The sequence below is a fragment of the Diadema antillarum genome, unplaced genomic scaffold, assembly GCF_040938485.1.
Source record: "Diadema antillarum isolate AM-2024a unplaced genomic scaffold, OU_Dant_1.0 seq00000069_RagTag, whole genome shotgun sequence".
In the NCBI taxonomy this organism is placed as follows: Eukaryota; Metazoa; Echinodermata; class Echinoidea; order Diadematoida; family Diadematidae; genus Diadema; species Diadema antillarum.
The window spans coordinates 2,602,145-2,621,482 of NW_027271168.1; the positions used below are offsets into that span (position 1 = coordinate 2,602,145).

The window sequence follows — 19,338 nt, forward strand, 5'->3', positions numbered from 1 at the left end:
TATGTGGAAAATGAGAAAAGTGTCCAAACAACTGAGAAAAAAACCAAAATAAAGTTGATTGTACCAATGCACATGAGCTGAATATGAGCTGGCTTATTGGCATTCTTTTGCAAATGCAAGTATGTACCTGTACTTATATAGCTATGACATATAATTTGTGTATGTAACTTCAAATTGTAAAACAAACCGCCAATTACCTATCTGCCAACCCCCTTAAAAAAAAAAAAAAAACAACTTGAGATTTTGTCTTCTGCCAATAATGTATGTATATGGGTCTATCTTCTTTTTTGTTTTCTTCTAGTTCATGCTGTTTGAATTCCCACATTCGCCTGGCAGGCAATGCATGGTTCCATTTGAAGGAGACCTCATAGTCCTCAAAATACTGAACAGCCAGCCTAGGCTTTCCTCCGACTCTGAATGAGTGCCGTCAAGACAGAATCAACCTTTCTTTGCCGTGCCTATTGAGGGCACTGTGCATATTTGCATGAAATGCCATTATGGCCTCTTCACTTGTCCGCTCAGGGAGACATCCTCACTTTACAGCATGTTAGGCGCAAGTTTGCGTAGTGAAGCCAGAGTTTACCAAGTAACCATCCACCCGTCCTCCATCGTGGAATCCTACGCTCTGCCATGTTTGTCTGGAGGTTCGGTATTGACTTTTAGAGGGAGCTCCTGTGTAGTGACGAAAAAAGCAAAACAACATAAAAAAAAATGGAGGCACACAGTACAGGTGCAGTAGGGGTGTAATCAAACATGTAGATGAGATTAAAACTCATACAATTTTTTTCTTCTTTCTACTTTTGTGCATTGTAATGTTCTTTGGTTGGATTCATAGCCTCAGCTTGGAAGCCTTTCTTTCATTCAGTGTATGTTACATTGAATCCATTTAGATATGAGGGTAATACAGATAATTTGTTGTTAAAAGGACAAAGGTTGAATTTTTAGTAATTATGCAGTTGACAAAATAATTTTCTAGATGCACGGTAGTTAGCCTACACATTTTGATGATCAATTCTACAGTGTTGATAGATCTTTGATGACTTGGTATTCATGCAGTTTTAGAGGCCTGATACATGCACACACTGTCATCTTCCCAGCAAGAGGCAATGAATTTGGAGTATCATGTGGTCTGTATACATTGTAAGGCATTTGACCTCCCTGCCAAGCTGTTCTTTGCTGTAAATGAGACATAAATATTTTGTTTCGCCCTATCGTTGACTCCCTTCTCCCTTACCCCTCCACCCCCCCCAAAAAAACAACAACACACATTTTGTTCCTTTGCAGTCCATCCTAAAGCAAACTATAAAACAAGGCACATTCCAGGTAATATAGCTAATCATTAACGTATCTGCAAAGGCTAATCCAAGGCGGTATCCACTTACAGGGTAATGAAATCTGCGGTTTATTGTAACCAGTTGCCTAGCAGCTAATCAAACACCATGAATACTAGCTGACGTCCAATGAGGAGTCAATGGCAAAATGTTTAGAGTATCATTAACCTGTGTCGAGTACCATTGGCTGTTTACTGCGCAAAAATCAAAGTCGTAATGAGAACAGTGATCTACCATATTATTTTCCTATCTTGCCGTTTTCAGCTGGGCACTCTCAGGCTTTGCCCCACAAGTGGGAATAGGAGACACTTAGCGTAGTCGATATTAACTCATACATAAGAGGATGAACGAATGTTGTAGTGCTCAGAGATGTGTTAGGATGTGTGTGGAATTATTAGAGTCTCCTTCAACTTGGAACAAACACAATATTTGCTGAACAGGCTTTCATGGCTGCAGATGAATCTCATTGCAGACACTTTTTCCAGTTTGCCCGGGATCTGTTTTACTGAGCTGTGTAAAGTAAACTCAATTTTGCCACTGCCTAAGATCTACACGTGTATACTGTATAGCAGATTCAGCATTTGACTTGACTGTGTCATTGGTGCATGTAGCTGTTGTGTCATCAAGGATCACAAGTGAAATACTTTCGCCATCATCAGACAATGGACGCTGTTCAAGTGTTATGCCTGCTAGAAACTAAAATGTAACATGTAGGCTCTCCTGCCTGCAGAAACTACTGATGAGTGTTGAACTCTCAAATGTTTCTTCAGAGATGTGATAATTTCACAGGGACCTGTCACAGAAAAGAAAGTAAATTCTTTTTAAGAACTTAAACTGAGTTGAGGAAGGAGGCTGATGCACATTGATAGTTGATCAACATTGTGAGAGGATCTTTCCACAAGCCCCAGAGAACAGCACCATAACATGTTTCCTGGAGATGCTAGCTTTTCAAAGGTCTGAGATGTTCCGAATGATCCCTCCAAAGTGGATACAAAGCAAAGCGGATGTCTTGTTTGCAGAGAGAAACAAAGGGAGAGGGACGGAGAGACACCTCTGGGCATTGTTTCTATGCTACTGATGTGCTTTTCTACACCCGATTTGCCAAAAGGCTCAGAGGCCGCCCTATTTACTCTGTGCCTGTATCATAGAGACAAGGCTCGGCCCACTCCAAGGGAAGACGAAGACACAATATTGCAGACAGTCCATGAAAAGGTTTCTGCGGGATTACAAGACAACTTGATGTTTGCATATCCTTGGTGTGTGTGTATCAGCTACAACTGGTACCAACTCAACGGTCCTTCATCAGCATACTTCAGTGTCTTCATTTCACCACTTGTCTCATTAAGACCAGTCTAGAATTCTGCGAAGATTTATCACGAAAGGGTGGATAAGGTGCACATTTTAACTCATCACAGGGATCATGGAGTGCGCACTCCAAAGACTCACATGCAACAAGAGTTTTTATTACAAGTATTCAGGAGTCACAAGAACCACTTTGGGAATGACAAGATGATGGAGTATGAAGATTTTGTGTCCTACCGTAACTCCAGTATCATGTTGAAGATGCAGTCAGGCGGGACAACAGCTTGATTTGAGAGGACATCTGTTGCTTCTACACATTGAGTGATTCCTGATTCAAAGGATTTTGGTGCCTCTGTGGGCAGTGGAGGATACAGTTAACAGCTTGACAACATGGCTTTAACATGAAATGGAAGCTGTGCTTACAAGTATCATTCAGCTCATTGTTGTGTAGTTTAATGAATATAGCCAGGATCCTAGACACAAGTGGATGGCAAGACATTCTGTGCACATGTGGAGTCCAGGAAGACTACTTCAAACTATCAACATCCAAATGTTGAGTTTCTGGTTGATTTATCAATGTCACTGAATTGCTGAGCAGCTGCAAAACTTCTTATCAAAACCGTGCTCCGCATTAGGCTGTCTTTTGATCTGTAAAAACAAAAACCATGGCAGACAGCAAATCAAAATCTGACCCCAAGGTGGATCGCTCGACCAAACGTCAGAAGTCCCCAGTCCGTCTCAGTCCCTCCCGGTCTTCCTCTATCAACAGCATCTCCTCCATTACTACGGGAACCACATCCAGGAAGAGCCGCAACAGCTCCTCCATCAACACCCACATTGTGCAGTTTGTCGGTGCAAGTCAGTAGAACTGGCTTAATTGGATGTCTTTTGTCATATTGGTTAATTATTCTATTAAAAGCTATTGTAGTTTTTTTTTCTTTAAGATCCAGTAGTTCAGGATTGTTTGTCATGTATTTTCTTTTTTTTTAGAGTCATACTCTATGTATAAAGTAGAAAAGAACTCTTTTTTGCATGTTTTTATTTTCATGGAATGTGCAATAGAAGTGTGCAAACACACAATAGTTTTGATACCACAAAGCGTTTTCACGTCAATGATGGTCAGTGGGGCTTTGGATTCTTGCATTGATGACCCTAATTGGGACCCTAGCCAGATTCACTCATTCTTCCTTAAGCCTCATCATTATTATCATCAACAAGTCAATGACAATCTAGTGTGCAATTTTGCACTTGACTTTCCAAGAGTAGAATGAAATCTACAAATCAGCCATTGTCATTTCTTTGTTACTTCTGTCAAGGAAGGAGATTATGTTTTTGTTGGCACTTGTTTGTCTGTATGTGCAAAATAAAACTCAAAAAGTTGAGAACAGATTTGGCAAAAACATGCAGGAAAAGTTGATAGTGACATGAGGGACAGATGTTTATATTTTGAAAGTGATCCTGGAATTTTATTAAGTTTTGAAGGATTTTTGATCTTTTGACTAACAGGGTCAGTGAACTTGGGCGTTCAAGCTGGGCATATTTGGGGTTTGCATATACATTCACTAAAGCACATGCTCTACTTGGGCAAGGCACCGCGCAGCTCAAAGCTGATGACATAAACATAAGGCTTCTATATTTGGAAATTGGGCGGTTTGCAACATGCATGTATGGGTGAGAATGAGCTGCTTGTCGGAGGTCTGCACTCTCCAAGTGCTTTTCTAGATTTTTATACATTTTCTTTTTCCCATTTATATCTTCAGATAAGCTGAGGAGTAAGAACCGCAGGGAGGGTACCCCCGAGAAGGCAGTGAGCCCCAACAACTCCCAGAGCCTGATTGAGGAAGAGGTGATCCCACCCAGTAAGCAGGTCATCAATGGAGAGGACATCCAGGCTCTGGCCATTGACCCTCAGGAGCTGGCCAAGGTGAGAAGGGGAGACAGCTAGAGATATCAAATGACAATCCCTTTCTCTCTTTTTTCTTTCATCTTCTTGGTCTCTTTCTTCATTATCGTGTCATTATTCCTCTTATTACATCTCTTTCCTGTTCCTCGTAATTTTTTTTCTCCTGTCTTCACTATCATCTTCTGTAAATTTCTTCATTATAACCTCATCTTCTTCATTGACCATTAGGAGTTTGCCAAGTTGAGAAGAAGGGAATGGGGACAACTAGACATATTAAAAGGACTTTATTTTCTCAGTTCAGTTCAGTTCAAATTTATTTTGTTTTTTCACAATGAAATAATACATTGTATATAAACGTAAATTTCACTTTATTCGGTGACAAAAATGATGCATGTAAATTTATACAAAGAAAATAATGTTAAAAACTTATAGTAAGGATACATTCTCTCTTTCTCATCTTCTTGTGTGTCCTTTTCTTTGTTATCTTTCCCTTATTCCTCATTCTACTTCTTTTTTTTCTTCTTGCTCTATATTTTGCTCCTTTCTATCTTCATTATCTTTTCCTGTAGATTCTGCCATTATTATCCTTCTTCTGTAAATTTCTTTGTTTTAACCTCATCTTTTTTATTGATCCTTAGGAGCTGGCCGAGATGAAAAGGGTGGATACATCTGTAGCTAGTAATACCAAAGGAATATCACTTTTTATATCCCTCACAAATTGCTTCTCGTCCTCTGATTGGTCGAGAGCACTGTAAACAACAAAACATAATTCTACCATACAAATGACTATACTCCCTAGGGAAATGGTAAAAACTATACCACGCTGGTGATTTTCGCGCCTTTTTTGCTTCGCGTCGCGACGCGAAATATTTCACGTGTAAATGAATGGGTATCGCAGCACCTTCGCTTCGCGAGAGATTTCATGTACAAATGAATGGGTATCGCGGCGCCTTCACTTCGCGAGAACCACAAGGCACGCATACACTCAATACGTGTAACGTTTAGAGAGACTCAGAGAGACTCTTATAAAGCCCTCATTGTACCTAAAAAGATGATCATGGCATTGTATTACGTTACAACAGAGTAGGCGATATCGTAGATCTATAATTAGACAACAACGATAAGCAAGGTAGGGCTCTTCGACGTACCGTAGGCCTAGATCTATTCTAATATCTATTAACGTTGGTTAGGCCTCATTTGGCCCTGGTTTTGAAGATGCTTGTCGTGACTCGTAGAGATTATACAATATATTAGAAGATCGTTCAAATGATTTGGTGCAATGTATGAGAAAGTATGATCCCCTAACTACGGTATGCTAGATTTGGGGTAGTGTCTATGCCTATATCCCAGTGTATACTGTAGGACTGTCTAATTTTGGGGAGTGACCCACCCAAATGATGTTGACAAACTGCAGTAGATAGTAGGCCTAGGCCTGCTTTATGCCATTATTTCTAACGTTAGCGCAAGTTAGATCTAGTTAAGCCTAGCGTTATGGTCGTTAGTTCTACCTGTTTAACAGTAGACCCTAGTTACCGTAATCTCATCCTAATAATTATTTTATAGAGTGTCTATAAACGAGTTAGAGTCTAATGTTAGCTGTTTACCGTACGTTAGAACACGAATCACACGAATTTACAGTGGCACTCGATGCTTTTAACTGCTAGAATTTTTCCAGTGCCTAATCTAACCTTAGACTCGCTGGGGAATGCTATCCAAATTTACAATGTATACTTGCATTTTTAACAGGAAATGGTAGTCCATATTCATGTACAGACAGCTAGAAAGACGACAGAAAACACAATCAACTGCAGCTCACAGTCACGGTCACATCGTTGATCAGCTCGAGCACGCACATCACCGGCGGCACCAACGTACGTACTTGTTGACAGATCGGATACTAGTGGGCGTATTGCATGTATGAAGCGCGTAGTGAGTTTGCAGTTTGCGCATGTTTACCAGTACTAGTACGTTGTACAGCAATGCACCGAGTACACTTTAGCGGCTGAGCGCGCAGTTGTCTCTTCATAGTACGCGTACGCGCTGCCCTCCTGCTGAACTGCTTTCTTCCCGAGCGTGAATGACTTGTCAATCTTCTTGAAAAGAGTAAAGAAAGATGCCCTAAAAAGGGGGGTAAATTACAGAATACCAGCAGTCGAATACTCTTAAATTCATTGGGAGGGATATAAAACAAATATACCAGGCCAATTTTTCGAGGCACCGGTTGAAACTATGTGCCTTCGGTGACTTCAGTAGCACTATTTTCTTCGGGGCTGCGCCCCTCAGAAAATAGTGCTACTGAAGTCACCTCATGCGCATAGTTTCAACCAGAGCCTCTCAGGCCTGATATATTTGTATACTATATTTCTCTTCTGGATTTCTCTCTTCATTATCAACAAATGTCATCGGTACTTGTTGGAAGCTATAGCCTTTCCAAATTTCACGCTACCACCAAATTGTAAGAAGCAACAGTTTTAATAGAATATACCAGTCTCTGTTTATAGCTTAATAATGTTATCTTCATTTATCAAAGCTCATGAGCTCAGACAGTGATCTGAATGTCTTAACACAGTCCAGGGGTGGATCCAGGAATTCCGTAAGGGGGGGGGGGGGGAGGGGGGGGGGCGCAAACAATATTTCTAGCGCTACTTTTGGGTTTCATCTCATTTTTTAACTTTTTATTTCTTTTGTTTCAATACCAAATAAAAAGGGGGCGCACGCCCGGTCTACCTCCCCTCTGAATCTGCCGCTGCAGTCATAGAGAGAACACTGTCACTTGTATCAACTTTGTAGTTATGATGACTGTGATATTGATATCTTTTTATGCGATGGGACCAGAGAAGTTTAAGGTTGATTCTTGACCATTCATCCCCTCTAGATGCGAGCTCCAAAGCCTCCCCAGTCACCCAAGGTGCGCCCCAGCTCCGTCAAGGTGACAGTGAGGAAGATGAAGCCCCAGTCAGAGCTGGACAAACCCAAGACCAAGCCCATCCTGATCGCCAAACCAGCCCCGCCCAATGCCCCCCTCATGAAGGACAACTTCCATGGTATGTTGGGACACGCCCATTTTGTGAGACTATCCTTCATGAAATTCCATATTTAATCAGCACAGACAGTAGCATACAACCAGAAATATTCGAAACTTTTATGAATTGGAGCGGACAGTCTTTTTTACGGCATGAAACTTTCACAAATCACCACTGGCATTCAATGCGTTGTGTGCACTTTACTTTCATGAATCTTTGCCCCACGCAAAATTCACAAAAGTTTCATGCACACGAACGTTTTTGGTTTTACTGTTTCTCAGTTTTGATGTCAGTGCTATCCTTATTGAAAGTGTCAGTTTGAAAATTGTAATATTTTAATAATGATAATAATAATCATCATCATCATCACCATCATCATCATCGTCATTATCATCATCATCAACAGTGCTTACATGTACAGACTATATATTGCGCATGACATAGGGTGCATAGTGTTATTATGTGCTCAAAACATGGAAAGATTATACAAAAACGTAATGTTACTTACAACGTAAGTACACTCTTGTTACATTTTGATACCAAATTTTCTGTCAGCATTAAGTCATGCATACAGGGGCTATGCCTCATTTTACTTTGCAGCGGAGAGAATTGCAGAAAACAAGAAAAATTCATGCAAACTTCACGCTAACTCAGATTTTACTGTGATGTTGGGAGATGGCTTGACACCGCATCATAATAGATACAAACTGTCTACATGATTCACTTAATGAGATACATTTGTACTATGTATAGGTATGGATGTAGATATATCCTGTAGGGAGCTGAAAACAAGATGATGGCAGATATCTAATATCATTTTAGAATACATGTGTGTGGATGATTGTCTTTGTGTCATTATCTGCTAATATGAGATCAGTCAATATATTCTATTTCACTTTCTTTCTTACCCCTGATGTCCTTCCTATTCCAATGTGGTCACACTACAGGTTGTGAAGGGCCACGGTTTGACTCGACAGGTAACATCGTGCCCCATAGCATCCTTGGTACTGTGGACGACTTCAAGAAGGAGGCGGTTGACAGAGGCCATGTCGAGGTACACTGAACACTTAACACCAAACATGGAACACTAACACCATTAATAGGAGATATTCTCTACTTTATCCTCTACCTTCATCTACACCTTTGGGCTTAAAACCTACACATTCAACATAACAGTAGCCAGTGGTATTTAATCATACTTTAGTATCCCAAAATTTTGACAAAAACCAGCAGTCAAATATAAGCAATTACTGTCAAAGCTGTTATCTTTGTGAGCTAGGGCTTAATTTTCTCAAATTTCGCGAATCACTGTTGGGTCGCGAAAACAACATCTCACAAAAATGTCTGTGACCTCCTCATTCGCAAAAATATCTGTATGCAAAAAAAAACAAAAACCAGCTTTTACAGTAGATGATCCCCACAAATAATTAATTTGAATGTCTCCACTTCCCTGCTACCAGTGTTACATGTGGTATCAACCCTAGAGTACACAATATGGATTCTTCCTTTGGCATAATCAGCCTCTTTTACAACCGCTGTTGGTGGCATTGCTTTATGGAATATATTCTGTATTTCACTGTCATACCAGATGGCCGAGGACCACCCCATAGAGCCCCGCCCACGGACCCCAGCTGTCAAGCCGGAGTATAGCAAGAAGGTGGTGCCCAAGCCCCGGGACCCCTTCATGGATGAGAACAGGGCCCTGATGAACTGGCACCAAAAGATGATCGAAAGGAAGAAGACACAGGGCTACATCTCGAGTGAGTTCATCATTATATATTGTTTCCTCTACCTCAGTGAACAGTCATCTTTGTTCTTCTTTTTTTTTCATTTCTTTGCCTCTTTAAAGGAATTGTTCAGTGGAAATGCATGTTGACTTCTATTGAGTCATAATACTCTAATCATCACTTGTGTGGCAAAAAGATATGTTGATATGTGCCATACAGGGTATATTTTATAATAATTTTTCAGCTGTTGTTTTTTACTACTTGGTTACACCAGCAAAAAAAAAAAATCCAAACCAAGATTCTGTTGATGACATTATCTGTCAATCATTGCTAAAGCACTAATATGATTAACAAAAGACACTGAATGCACATTCCCGTAGACTGAGCATAGCTTTCCTGTTTCCCTGCAGTGTCTTTTTGTTGCTGTAATTCAAAGAGGATGCTAGCATCTCAGTCCTATCAATTTCAGCCAAGGAAGAGGAACAAGGATACAATAATAGACAAATGGTCTATGATGCTAGGAAGTCCAAACAGCTTTTCAGCAACGAGAACGAAAAGAGGGCTGAAGTACTGTACCGTGTAATGCTAGACTCCTATCAAAGCTATGACTAAATGTATACCCTTGTCTATCTCCCCAACCCCTCCCCTCCCACCATCGCTTCCTCCAAACCAGAGCTGCTCCAAAAACCACCTGAGATGCTGGTTATGAACCAGGCAGAGGAGTTCCGAGAGACCCAGGAGCAGCGCTACTTGATTGACAGGTCTATCCCGGCTGTGGACTATGGCAAGGGATGTAAGTACTGTGTAATAAGCATAAGTATATACTAAGTATAAAAATATTTAAATTTTGTTTTTGTTTGCAAACTTTGTGACAAGGTGGGAGATGATAAGGTCATGAAGTCACTTATTTTCATATTTATATCGATTATTCAAAACCTTTATTTTTTTCTGTGTGTGAAATTTGGTAACTTCCTGAATTCTTATCAGAGTTTGATAATTTCTTCTTTTCTTTGCCAAAGACACAGTTGACAAGTCTCCCTGATTCTGCAGGAAGCTCCCACAAAAATTGAAAAGATCTCTTCATACCCTGGCATGAAATACAAACAAACGCTCCCTTGACTTGACTTTAGAATTACTTTTGCCGATTGAGATGCATCTGACGTAACACACAAATATCACCCTGATTGCTCTTTAGAAACCACCCCCCCCCCCCATTTCGATGTGTCAATGTCAGCAGTCTTGCATAAATTATGAAGTGTTCTTAATATAAACTTGTCAAATTGTTTGTTGAGTTTTAAAGGTAGGGAATCCCATTTGCATGCCTTAAATGAAGAGTTGTATAAATACAGTGGTATGTTGAAGAGAGTATCATTTTAGAAACTCCCATAAAGTATTGAAAGTGGAAGGTAACATTTAGTACATTTTTACTGACTGTTAGATTTTGAATTGAATTTTTTTCGGGGCTCGCCGTAAATTCCAGTACATTACTAGGCTACCTTTGCACACCCATGCACTGCATGTGTGTCCATCATGTATATTTTGTGAAGAAAATTCATCAAAACTTACAAACATTTCTAGTATACATTCTTGCCACACACTCTATATGTTATTACATCAGCTCTTATACTTTTGGATTTGTGTTTATAGATAAAAAATACAGAAGACTGCAACAAAAAGGCTTAAGTGTGGCTGACACACAGAACTACTGAGTAGTTGAGTTTTGTGCATTATTCAAATTGTAGATAACTGTTGACTTCCAAATTTCTCAGCAGTGGCCTAAAAAGTCCCCTGAGGTTCATATTTAATGTTTTGCTGCATTTTGGGAGGTCTGTAAAAGGTATCCCCTACCTTTAACGACAGATGACATTCCATTGGAGTTTGAATAGCAATAAAAACTATGAGCGTAATAGCAATGATGATCAAGAAATTACTGGAGCGTCACAACTGTACAGGACTAATCACTGACAAGGCCATGGCTTGGGTAGAAGTAATAAATCAATGTTCAATGAATGCAGTTGAAATGTCAAGTGGCTGGTTGATGAATGATTGACAGATTTAGTGCTTTGCAGGAGGAAGTGGGATTGTTGTATGAGATGTAATTAAAGTTAAATTGATGTTTTATAGTACAGTAGATTCATCTTGTTGTAAATGGAGGTCTGGTATGCAAGGATCATTAATGTGTCTCTTTAGAACTTTGCTGTTGCAATGTTATATTGATTTTTTCCAAGAGGAACTATATACTATATAAGGCCTTAAGATCGGTAAAAAATAAATGGCGGTCTAGTATGCAAGGATCATTAATGTGTCTCTTTGGAACTTTGCTGTTGCAATGTTATATTGATTTTTCCAAGAGGAACTATAGATACTATATAATGCCTTTGGTTTGGTAATCTGCTGTGTGTTGATATGTATACAATGTCAATTACTTTAACTTCCACAATATTCCTAGTTTGTAATTTTGACATATTTTAATTGATTTGAATGCAAGGAAACTTATTCAGTCTACATATTGCAGTATCAATCTTTGGTTGAGACTTTGATTTATTGAATAGATCACCATGATTGATTGATTTTGCAACTGTTATGATTCAACAGCTGAGACCCAGAAAGTCACTGACACTAAGGCTAAATCAGTACTGTGCTTTACATTTGGTATTTGTAATATGTTGACATTTTTTTTTTCTCCGTAGACCGAGTTGGCAGTGAGTTCTGGAAGCAGCAAGAACGGATCGGTGACGACCTTTCAGGAATGCAGTGAGTCATCTCGTTTATTTCATCATTTCTTCTTCTCTCCTCTCAACTCAGATCTCTCATAAAACCTAACACACCAACAGCAAAATCATCACTACTATAAAACAAAGAACAAAACAAAAAGAAAAGCAGAAAAGTGGTAAATGATGCATCAAGAGATTGATTGCAATATCTTTATGACATCATAGGAATACACTTAATATAACAGTCTCCTTATTGCACTTTTGACAGTAACTATTTTTTTTTTATTCTCTTTTTATTAGAGGGTGAGATAATATCTTTGAAAAAAGGAAGAAAAAGACAAGTAACACTTACACATAAGGGATTGATTGCAGTGACAAGATGTTGGATCGGATGGTGTGAGTGAGGTTGACACGACATTTGCTCCCGCGACAATTGATCTGGTCTTATTTTCTCCACAGACTTAGGGTTAGGTTTAGGATTATGGTAGGGTTTTAGGTTAAGTTTGATGTGGGGAGTAGGAATACGGTTAGGATTAGGGTTAAATGTTTGTGGGTAGATTTATGTATGGTTTAGCATGCAGATATTTCACGGGAGCAATTGTGGCAAGAGCAAATGTTTTAGAACCATGAGTGAGATACACATGTGTACCACCAGCATCAGTAAATTTGATCTTACTCCATGACAACCTTGCCTCTTTCAGTATGACGCTGACCCAGACGGAGAGGGGCTACCCACCTCCTCCGGAGCACATCGGTCATCCCAAGATGGTTAAGAAGGAGATGGGTAAGTCCAAACACAAGAGAGCAATAATTTGAAGACTTGAAAACTTAGATACAACATAATATTGATGCTATGGTCACTGATTCATCATGCATGTATAATCAGGGCCCCGTTTTAACTAAAATGGGAACCATAAGGAGCCAAGTAATGAACCCATAGTTGGGACAGATTCATATCAGGGGCCTGTGTCATAAAGAGTAGCAGTTCATCTTACCCTCGATTTATTGAACGTAACTCAGTGAATGGAGCGTAAATTCAATATAGAGTTTGAGTTTGAGTTCTGTTTCATAAGGACACTTACGATTTGTAAGCTTTATTTCAAGAAAAGTCAAGTGTAACTCTCTGTAGATTAAGCTTTACTTGTAATCAATCGCAAAGTTGTTTATGAAACGCAGTTTGCGATTGTAGACACGCAAGATGAATTCGAAAAATGTGATAAGGTGGGCCCAATACATTGTTTATAGGTACCTTGGTGAAACAGTTGTCTGACAAGTAATGGCTAATCCCAAAATTGTCCCTAAGATCAGTTTAATTGAACTAAGGATTGATTTTAGGTCTTAGTGAAACAGTTCCCAGGGCAGGAGAGAACTTGTGAATCAAAGTGTGCCACTGGGGTAGTAAATCTGGTTACTTGTCTAACCCCTTGTATTCTTTGAGTGTTGATTAGCACAGGAAACCCCATAGCATTAATTGTACAAATTGTCCAAAGTCCAACTGGCACAAAAAGTGTTAAAGATCCTACAAAGAGATATATTCAAATTTATGAATGATTTCTAACAGAGCATCTTGCATGGAGGTCATTGATGCCTCAACAAGTTTCGGTGTTAGCTGCCCCAGGAGAGTTTTCTTGATCCTGGTTTCAGATCCAGCTGACACAGATACATTCTTTACATCAGGAGAATTAACATCAGCATAGATTTCCATTGGTTGTAACAAAGCAAAGCATAACTATCAAGGCAATATATAGATGGAACACTTTTTTTTCTAGATATTTATACTGCATACATTGAAGTTAAAGTCTGCACTTCACAAATATTGAATTTCTCGTGTGCATTTTTATTTCCATCAATGATGTTGGCAGAGGTAACATTCAAAAGCATGAGAGAAATTTCACATTGATGTGAGTGTATTTCATGGTAAATTTGATGATGATGAGCATCTGCAGTATGTGATGTAAAATTGTAAACTGCTTGAATGTAAAAAAAAAACCCAAAACATATATATACATATATATATATATATATATATATATATATATATATATATATATATATATATATATATATATATATATATATATATATGTATATATATATATATATATATATATATATATGAAAAATGTGCATGTGTATATGCCATGGTTGTGGCATGTACATGATTTGGACAACACAATCATTAAAGAGAGAATTTGACCAATAATCAGACATCTCCTGCAAGTGTCCCATGACATCTTATTCTTTGTAAACCTCTCCACATGTCAGGCAATGCCTGGGGTCCAGGCAGGGCGTCGCCAGTCCACTACCCCTGGCACCGCTCCCAATACCTCAAGGAGCGCAAGAGGCAGCTCCAGCACGTCATGGACGACCTGGATCCATTCAAACCGGTGAGTTTGAACCACGATTCCAATATATATTGTGATTTGTAATCATTGCAACTTATAGTTATCCCAGCTGTCATACCAATAATCATACATTGTAGTTTTCACCATTGCTGACAGGCTACCTGTGCCAATTATCTGAATGTGCAGATATTCACTTGACCAATTTAAACCAATGAGTGGTCCTCTGGCAGCAGTGGTTGTGCCCCTGGGTAAGGCACTGAGGATTGGGGGGGGGGGGGGTATTTAGAGGAGGATTTGAGACCAGTTAAAAGTTTCTCTGAAAAGAATGAGTAAAATGTTATAAGAACTACAGTAAAAATTGGATCAAAACTGGATAAAAATTAGAGAAGTTATGAAATTGTGAAGTTTTGCTAATCATTGACTGTTCTGGAACAGTTGATGCAAATACTTATATGTGTAAGTGTGTGAGTTGATGACATCACCTTACAATTTTCCATCGATTGAGAATTGTATACAAACTACAGAATACAGCAAGTTGTGAAGTGATGACATCATCAACTCCATCATTTGCATATTCATATTGACGGTTCAATAATTTTGTTTTTGTGAAAATCAACAACACTTACAATTTCTTGGCATGATTTTTCGCCAAGTTTGATCAAATTTTCACTGTTGAGCATGTATAATTTTCCTCAGTGACCAAATGAAATAAATCAGTACACATGTACAAACAGAACCCTGTTTTCTGAACAAATTAATGATTGATTTATCAAGATAATAACTCCTGTATTGTGGAGTTAATTTGTGCATATGAATAGTTATTGAGAAACAAATACCTCCTCTCCCTGTTAATTTCAGGATCTTGAGAACCTGCAGGTGATTGGCTCTAATAAGCCCAAGGAGAAGAAACTGGATGTTTGGACCCGCCCCTCCACTGGGGACCAGAAGGGGGCCTTTAGGGTCGGCAGAGGAGGAGATGCCAACGAGTGAGTCACATTAGCAGTAGCCTGTTAGCAAGGCCACTTGTTTATATCTGCGCTCTCAAAGCGCAATACCCAGTACGAGCGAAGCGAGGCAAGCATCAATGAGCCAACTTTATGCACTGGTTTTGTGTTCAGGTTTTATCATCAAAAACTGACCAAACTTTTAAATGGGAGACAAAGAGACATGATAAGAACAACAGAAGCATTTCCCGATTCCCAAAATAATTGCGTAAAGGCAGCGCGCACAGTGATGTGACAACAGTGACAAAATGGTATCATGCTTTGAGTGGATGGATAAGTAAGTAAGTCACTTTGTTTAATAGCCACATTAGCAGCTATTTTTATGTGTGAATTGTAATACGCGCTACTCTGTAGCTGTGTACCTGGTGGTCACGACAGCCATCGCAGATTGAGTAATTTTGTGATTCAGTGTCAGTGCAAAGAAAAAGAGACAAACAAATGACCAAACCAACAACCAAGGGGTCTCATTGTCCCCCTCTTGTATGCAGTGATTTTAAAGGGGCATAGTCCCGGTAGTGTAGAGGGCGCTGTTGATGATACTGCCGATCACCTTTAGCATTGATACGAAGATTACCAGAAGTTGAGCTGTAATCAAGAGTAAAGTGCGTAGGTGTTGCTAAGTAACGTTGCCTTCGTTGTCTTCTCTGCGCATCGCGCAGTCTGTAGTAATGCCAAGGTGCGTGCATATGTGCTTGTTATTATGACATCACAAAAGAAATTTGCTAAAGCTGTCATCCCCCTCAGCCGAATCATGAGCCGAACTGTGATCGGACCACTGACTACAGTGGATCGGACTTCTTCAGACTCGGGGAAGTGGGCCAAAGCGTGAGCGCTAAAGAGGAGTCGATAGCGTACAGTTGTAGGTCTCTATAGGAAACTTGCGCCGTGCGCCCGCGTACGCATTTGACTAAAACACCGGGACCATGCACCTTTAAACATTTTGTTTCCCAACACACTTAGCCATGACTTGCCAAGCTGTTTGGATGGCATGTCGTCAGCCAACTCAAATTTGGACAAACTCAATCAGGTGTAACAAGTTTGACAACCCTACACAATTGGTGGCCATTGTGATACAACAGTGGTCAGTGAGATTATGTGATTTCTAGTCATTGACAGATTTTTTTTTTTTTTTCATCTGTGCTGATCAGTACTCGAAAGTATTCCAGTGATATGTCAACTGCCTGTCTATGTATCGTTGACCCGTTGAAGACTAGTCCCGAGTATACTCGGGCAGGTGTCTAAGGGAAATGTGTGTCATAGCAAAATCAGCCCCTCCTTAACGGATTAAAGGTTAAAAGATAAGTCTTGTTTTTACCTGTCAACTAGGAACCCTGATGAACCAGCCATGCTGGAAGAGGCCATCCCCGAACCCATCGTGGGCCCCGCCTTAAAGTTCAACGGCTACCCCGCCCGCTGGACTGGGGACAGCACCTCCCACAAGGGGCAGGTGGCCTGTAGCTCCAGGGTGACCTTTGAGGCCTTCGCTGGTGTCAGGACCACCTCTCACCTGGAGCTGGTCAACGAAGGGACGACAACCATCTACTATGACTGGAAGGTGAGGAGGAGGGGAAAAGGAATAACTGAAGAGTTTGATCAGAAAGGAGTTATTTCCAGTCTTCTTAATTAGAGATCTTCGCTATTAAAGCATCTAAAAAAATATTTTAACATGGGATACTTTTATTTAATCACAATTTCTTTTTGCATAACAAGTGAGGCATCACTGGAAAGGAATTATGTTACAGAATAAAATTCAAATTACTAAAAGTTCCTTTATACTCGGTTCGACAGAAAATCCAAATTGTTACAACGTGGTTTATTTGTACGCAAAATACTTCATATCTTTTGTAAGAAATAAAAAGAAATCGTTACATTTTAGCCAATTTTGTCAATTCTTAAAACAAGCAAAGAAAGTAGACGAATATATGTCTGAGAAAACCAAAGGTTTTGTATCTAATATTAATTGGAATCGTATCTACATTATTTAATTGTTTCGCAGTTACCTGTCAAATTTCGATCATTTGTCTTTATGTACTGCATGTGACATTATTTTATTTTGTGCCTGAATGTTTATATGAATAAATTTTCTTTGTGGAAAAAAAAAAAATCACTGGAAAGGTTTTATTTCACTCTATCTGATGATCAACTAACTTTAAAAATGTTTAAAACTGGTGCTTAACCCATTTTGCGATACAACTCTTCATTTATAGGGAAGAGCGCAGAGTGTATGAAGACATTCTGTGCACGGCAGTATTGTATACACTTGTATACATTCAAATACTCAAATTGCAACTTAGCTCTGATGCATGATATACAATTTATCCTGTACAGTTTTCCAGAAGAAGTATGGGAATAAAACTTTTAATTCATCATAAAATCCAATCAGTGGATGTGCCATTTGCAGTACTTTTGTCTATAATCATAAAGCTTTGAAAGCATTTCATTAGTAACGTTCAGCGACATGTCAGCCCACATCCTTTTGAGACCTTTGTCTTGTAAAGAAAAAAGGAAGTTCTTTAAAGACATTCTAAAAAAGCTGCTAAGATGGAGCACTGAAAATTGCCAAATATTTTGGAATGATTGAACATTTTCGTACTTAACAGTACCTTCACAGAGCATTACCATTGATATACATTATAGTTCCTTTTCATCGTTAGTTAGGATGTGCATTGAAAACCTTTGTCTACTGTGCAAATATAGCAAACAATCACAATTTCCCAACATCCTTCTTCCAGAAAATCCCTAAACTGAACCCCTTTGAGGGATGTTCGACGCCCCGCATCCAGCGCTTCTACTTCAACACCAGCAGTGGAGTGCTACTGCCAGGAGAGAGCCTCCGCTTCCCCTTCGTCTTCAAGTCGCCCAACGCCGGAATCTTCTCCGAGACCTGGCAGCTGGAGACACGCCCCGTGGTTTGTGGGGGTGGGGCGCTGCAGATCACCTTGAGGGGCGTGGCTCTTCAGGAGGACAAGAACCTCAAGCAGCGCAGGGAGATTGAGGTAAATGGTCCACCCTCTACAAGGAGGGAGAGTGTGATTAAGGGTGAAGGGGTTTACATAGATCACCCTAAGGGGCATGAGCCTTCGGGACAAGAACCTCAAGCAGCAGAGGGAAATTGAGGTTAATGGTCCCCCCTCTACAAAGGAGGATGGGGGAAGGGTATGGTTAAGGTTGAATGGATGTTACTTCTACACAAAAGCAGGATTAATAAATGCATACCTGCTAAGTTTTCCAATGTAATAGAAACATTCCTATTTCTTGGGAAAGAAGAAGCTTAATTCTAACTTGTGTTCCTATTTTCGTCAAAACCTGCTAACAGTAAGGTATGGGAGATGGGTGATTTTTTTTTTTTTTTGCATTATTTTCTATCAGTGATTCCTATTTCTTAAATTTTAGGGTTGGCAGGTATATGAATATGATGAAATTTATAGTTGTTTGGGATTATTGAAATTTTAGTAGTTTGTAACAAGGTGATAAGAAAAAAACAAAATATGTCTGTAAGTCTGTAAATCACCATTATAAGATGATAATGGTATAAAGAAAAATAGTAGTATTTCACTAACATCATACATATGGCTGTCCTGGTTATTTTTCATCTACTTTTGATGTTGTACTCCAAATTTCTCTTCCATACTTGAAATGATCAATTAATAATATGATGTTATTTTCTGTAAGTGAAGGTAGATGGAATTTTTTTTTTTTCTCTCTCTCTCTTCACATATGTCCCTAATCCATGTATCTCTCTGTTCTTGATACATAGAATGAGCTGTTTGCTAAGCAGGCACAGGTGGCGGTCCGTCGAATCCTGGATGAGTTGGTGGACGGGGTGCGGACCCCAGACAGAGTCCCCTCCCCTGTCGATGCCTACATCACCAATGAGGAGGTCTTTGAGAGACTTAATCCAGGGGTGAGGATAGATTGATTTAATCCATTGTCATAGAAGTGGCAATTTTTGCTTGAGTAATTTTTCACCCTTGTGTGAGTAAGATAGA

General features: G+C 39.5%; 1 protein-coding gene across 1 annotated transcript in view; it reads left to right on the forward strand.

The window, feature by feature from the left end:
* The window catches only part of LOC139725979 (MYCBP-associated protein-like), a 33,721-nt gene that overhangs the window by 4,575 nt on the left and 9,808 nt on the right, over nt 1–19,338 (forward strand). The window contains exons 2-14 of the mRNA XM_071637062.1: nt 3,306–3,491; nt 4,394–4,557; nt 7,412–7,580; nt 8,507–8,613; nt 9,148–9,319; nt 9,960–10,079; nt 11,977–12,040; nt 12,702–12,784; nt 14,266–14,387; nt 15,204–15,331; nt 16,676–16,904; nt 18,082–18,345; nt 19,107–19,253. Coding sequence (XP_071493163.1) covers nt 3,306–3,491; nt 4,394–4,557; nt 7,412–7,580; nt 8,507–8,613; nt 9,148–9,319; nt 9,960–10,079; nt 11,977–12,040; nt 12,702–12,784; nt 14,266–14,387; nt 15,204–15,331; nt 16,676–16,904; nt 18,082–18,345; nt 19,107–19,253 — 1,955 coding nt within the window. The remainder of the gene's footprint in view (nt 1–3,305; nt 3,492–4,393; nt 4,558–7,411; nt 7,581–8,506; nt 8,614–9,147; nt 9,320–9,959; nt 10,080–11,976; nt 12,041–12,701; nt 12,785–14,265; nt 14,388–15,203; nt 15,332–16,675; nt 16,905–18,081; nt 18,346–19,106; nt 19,254–19,338) is intronic.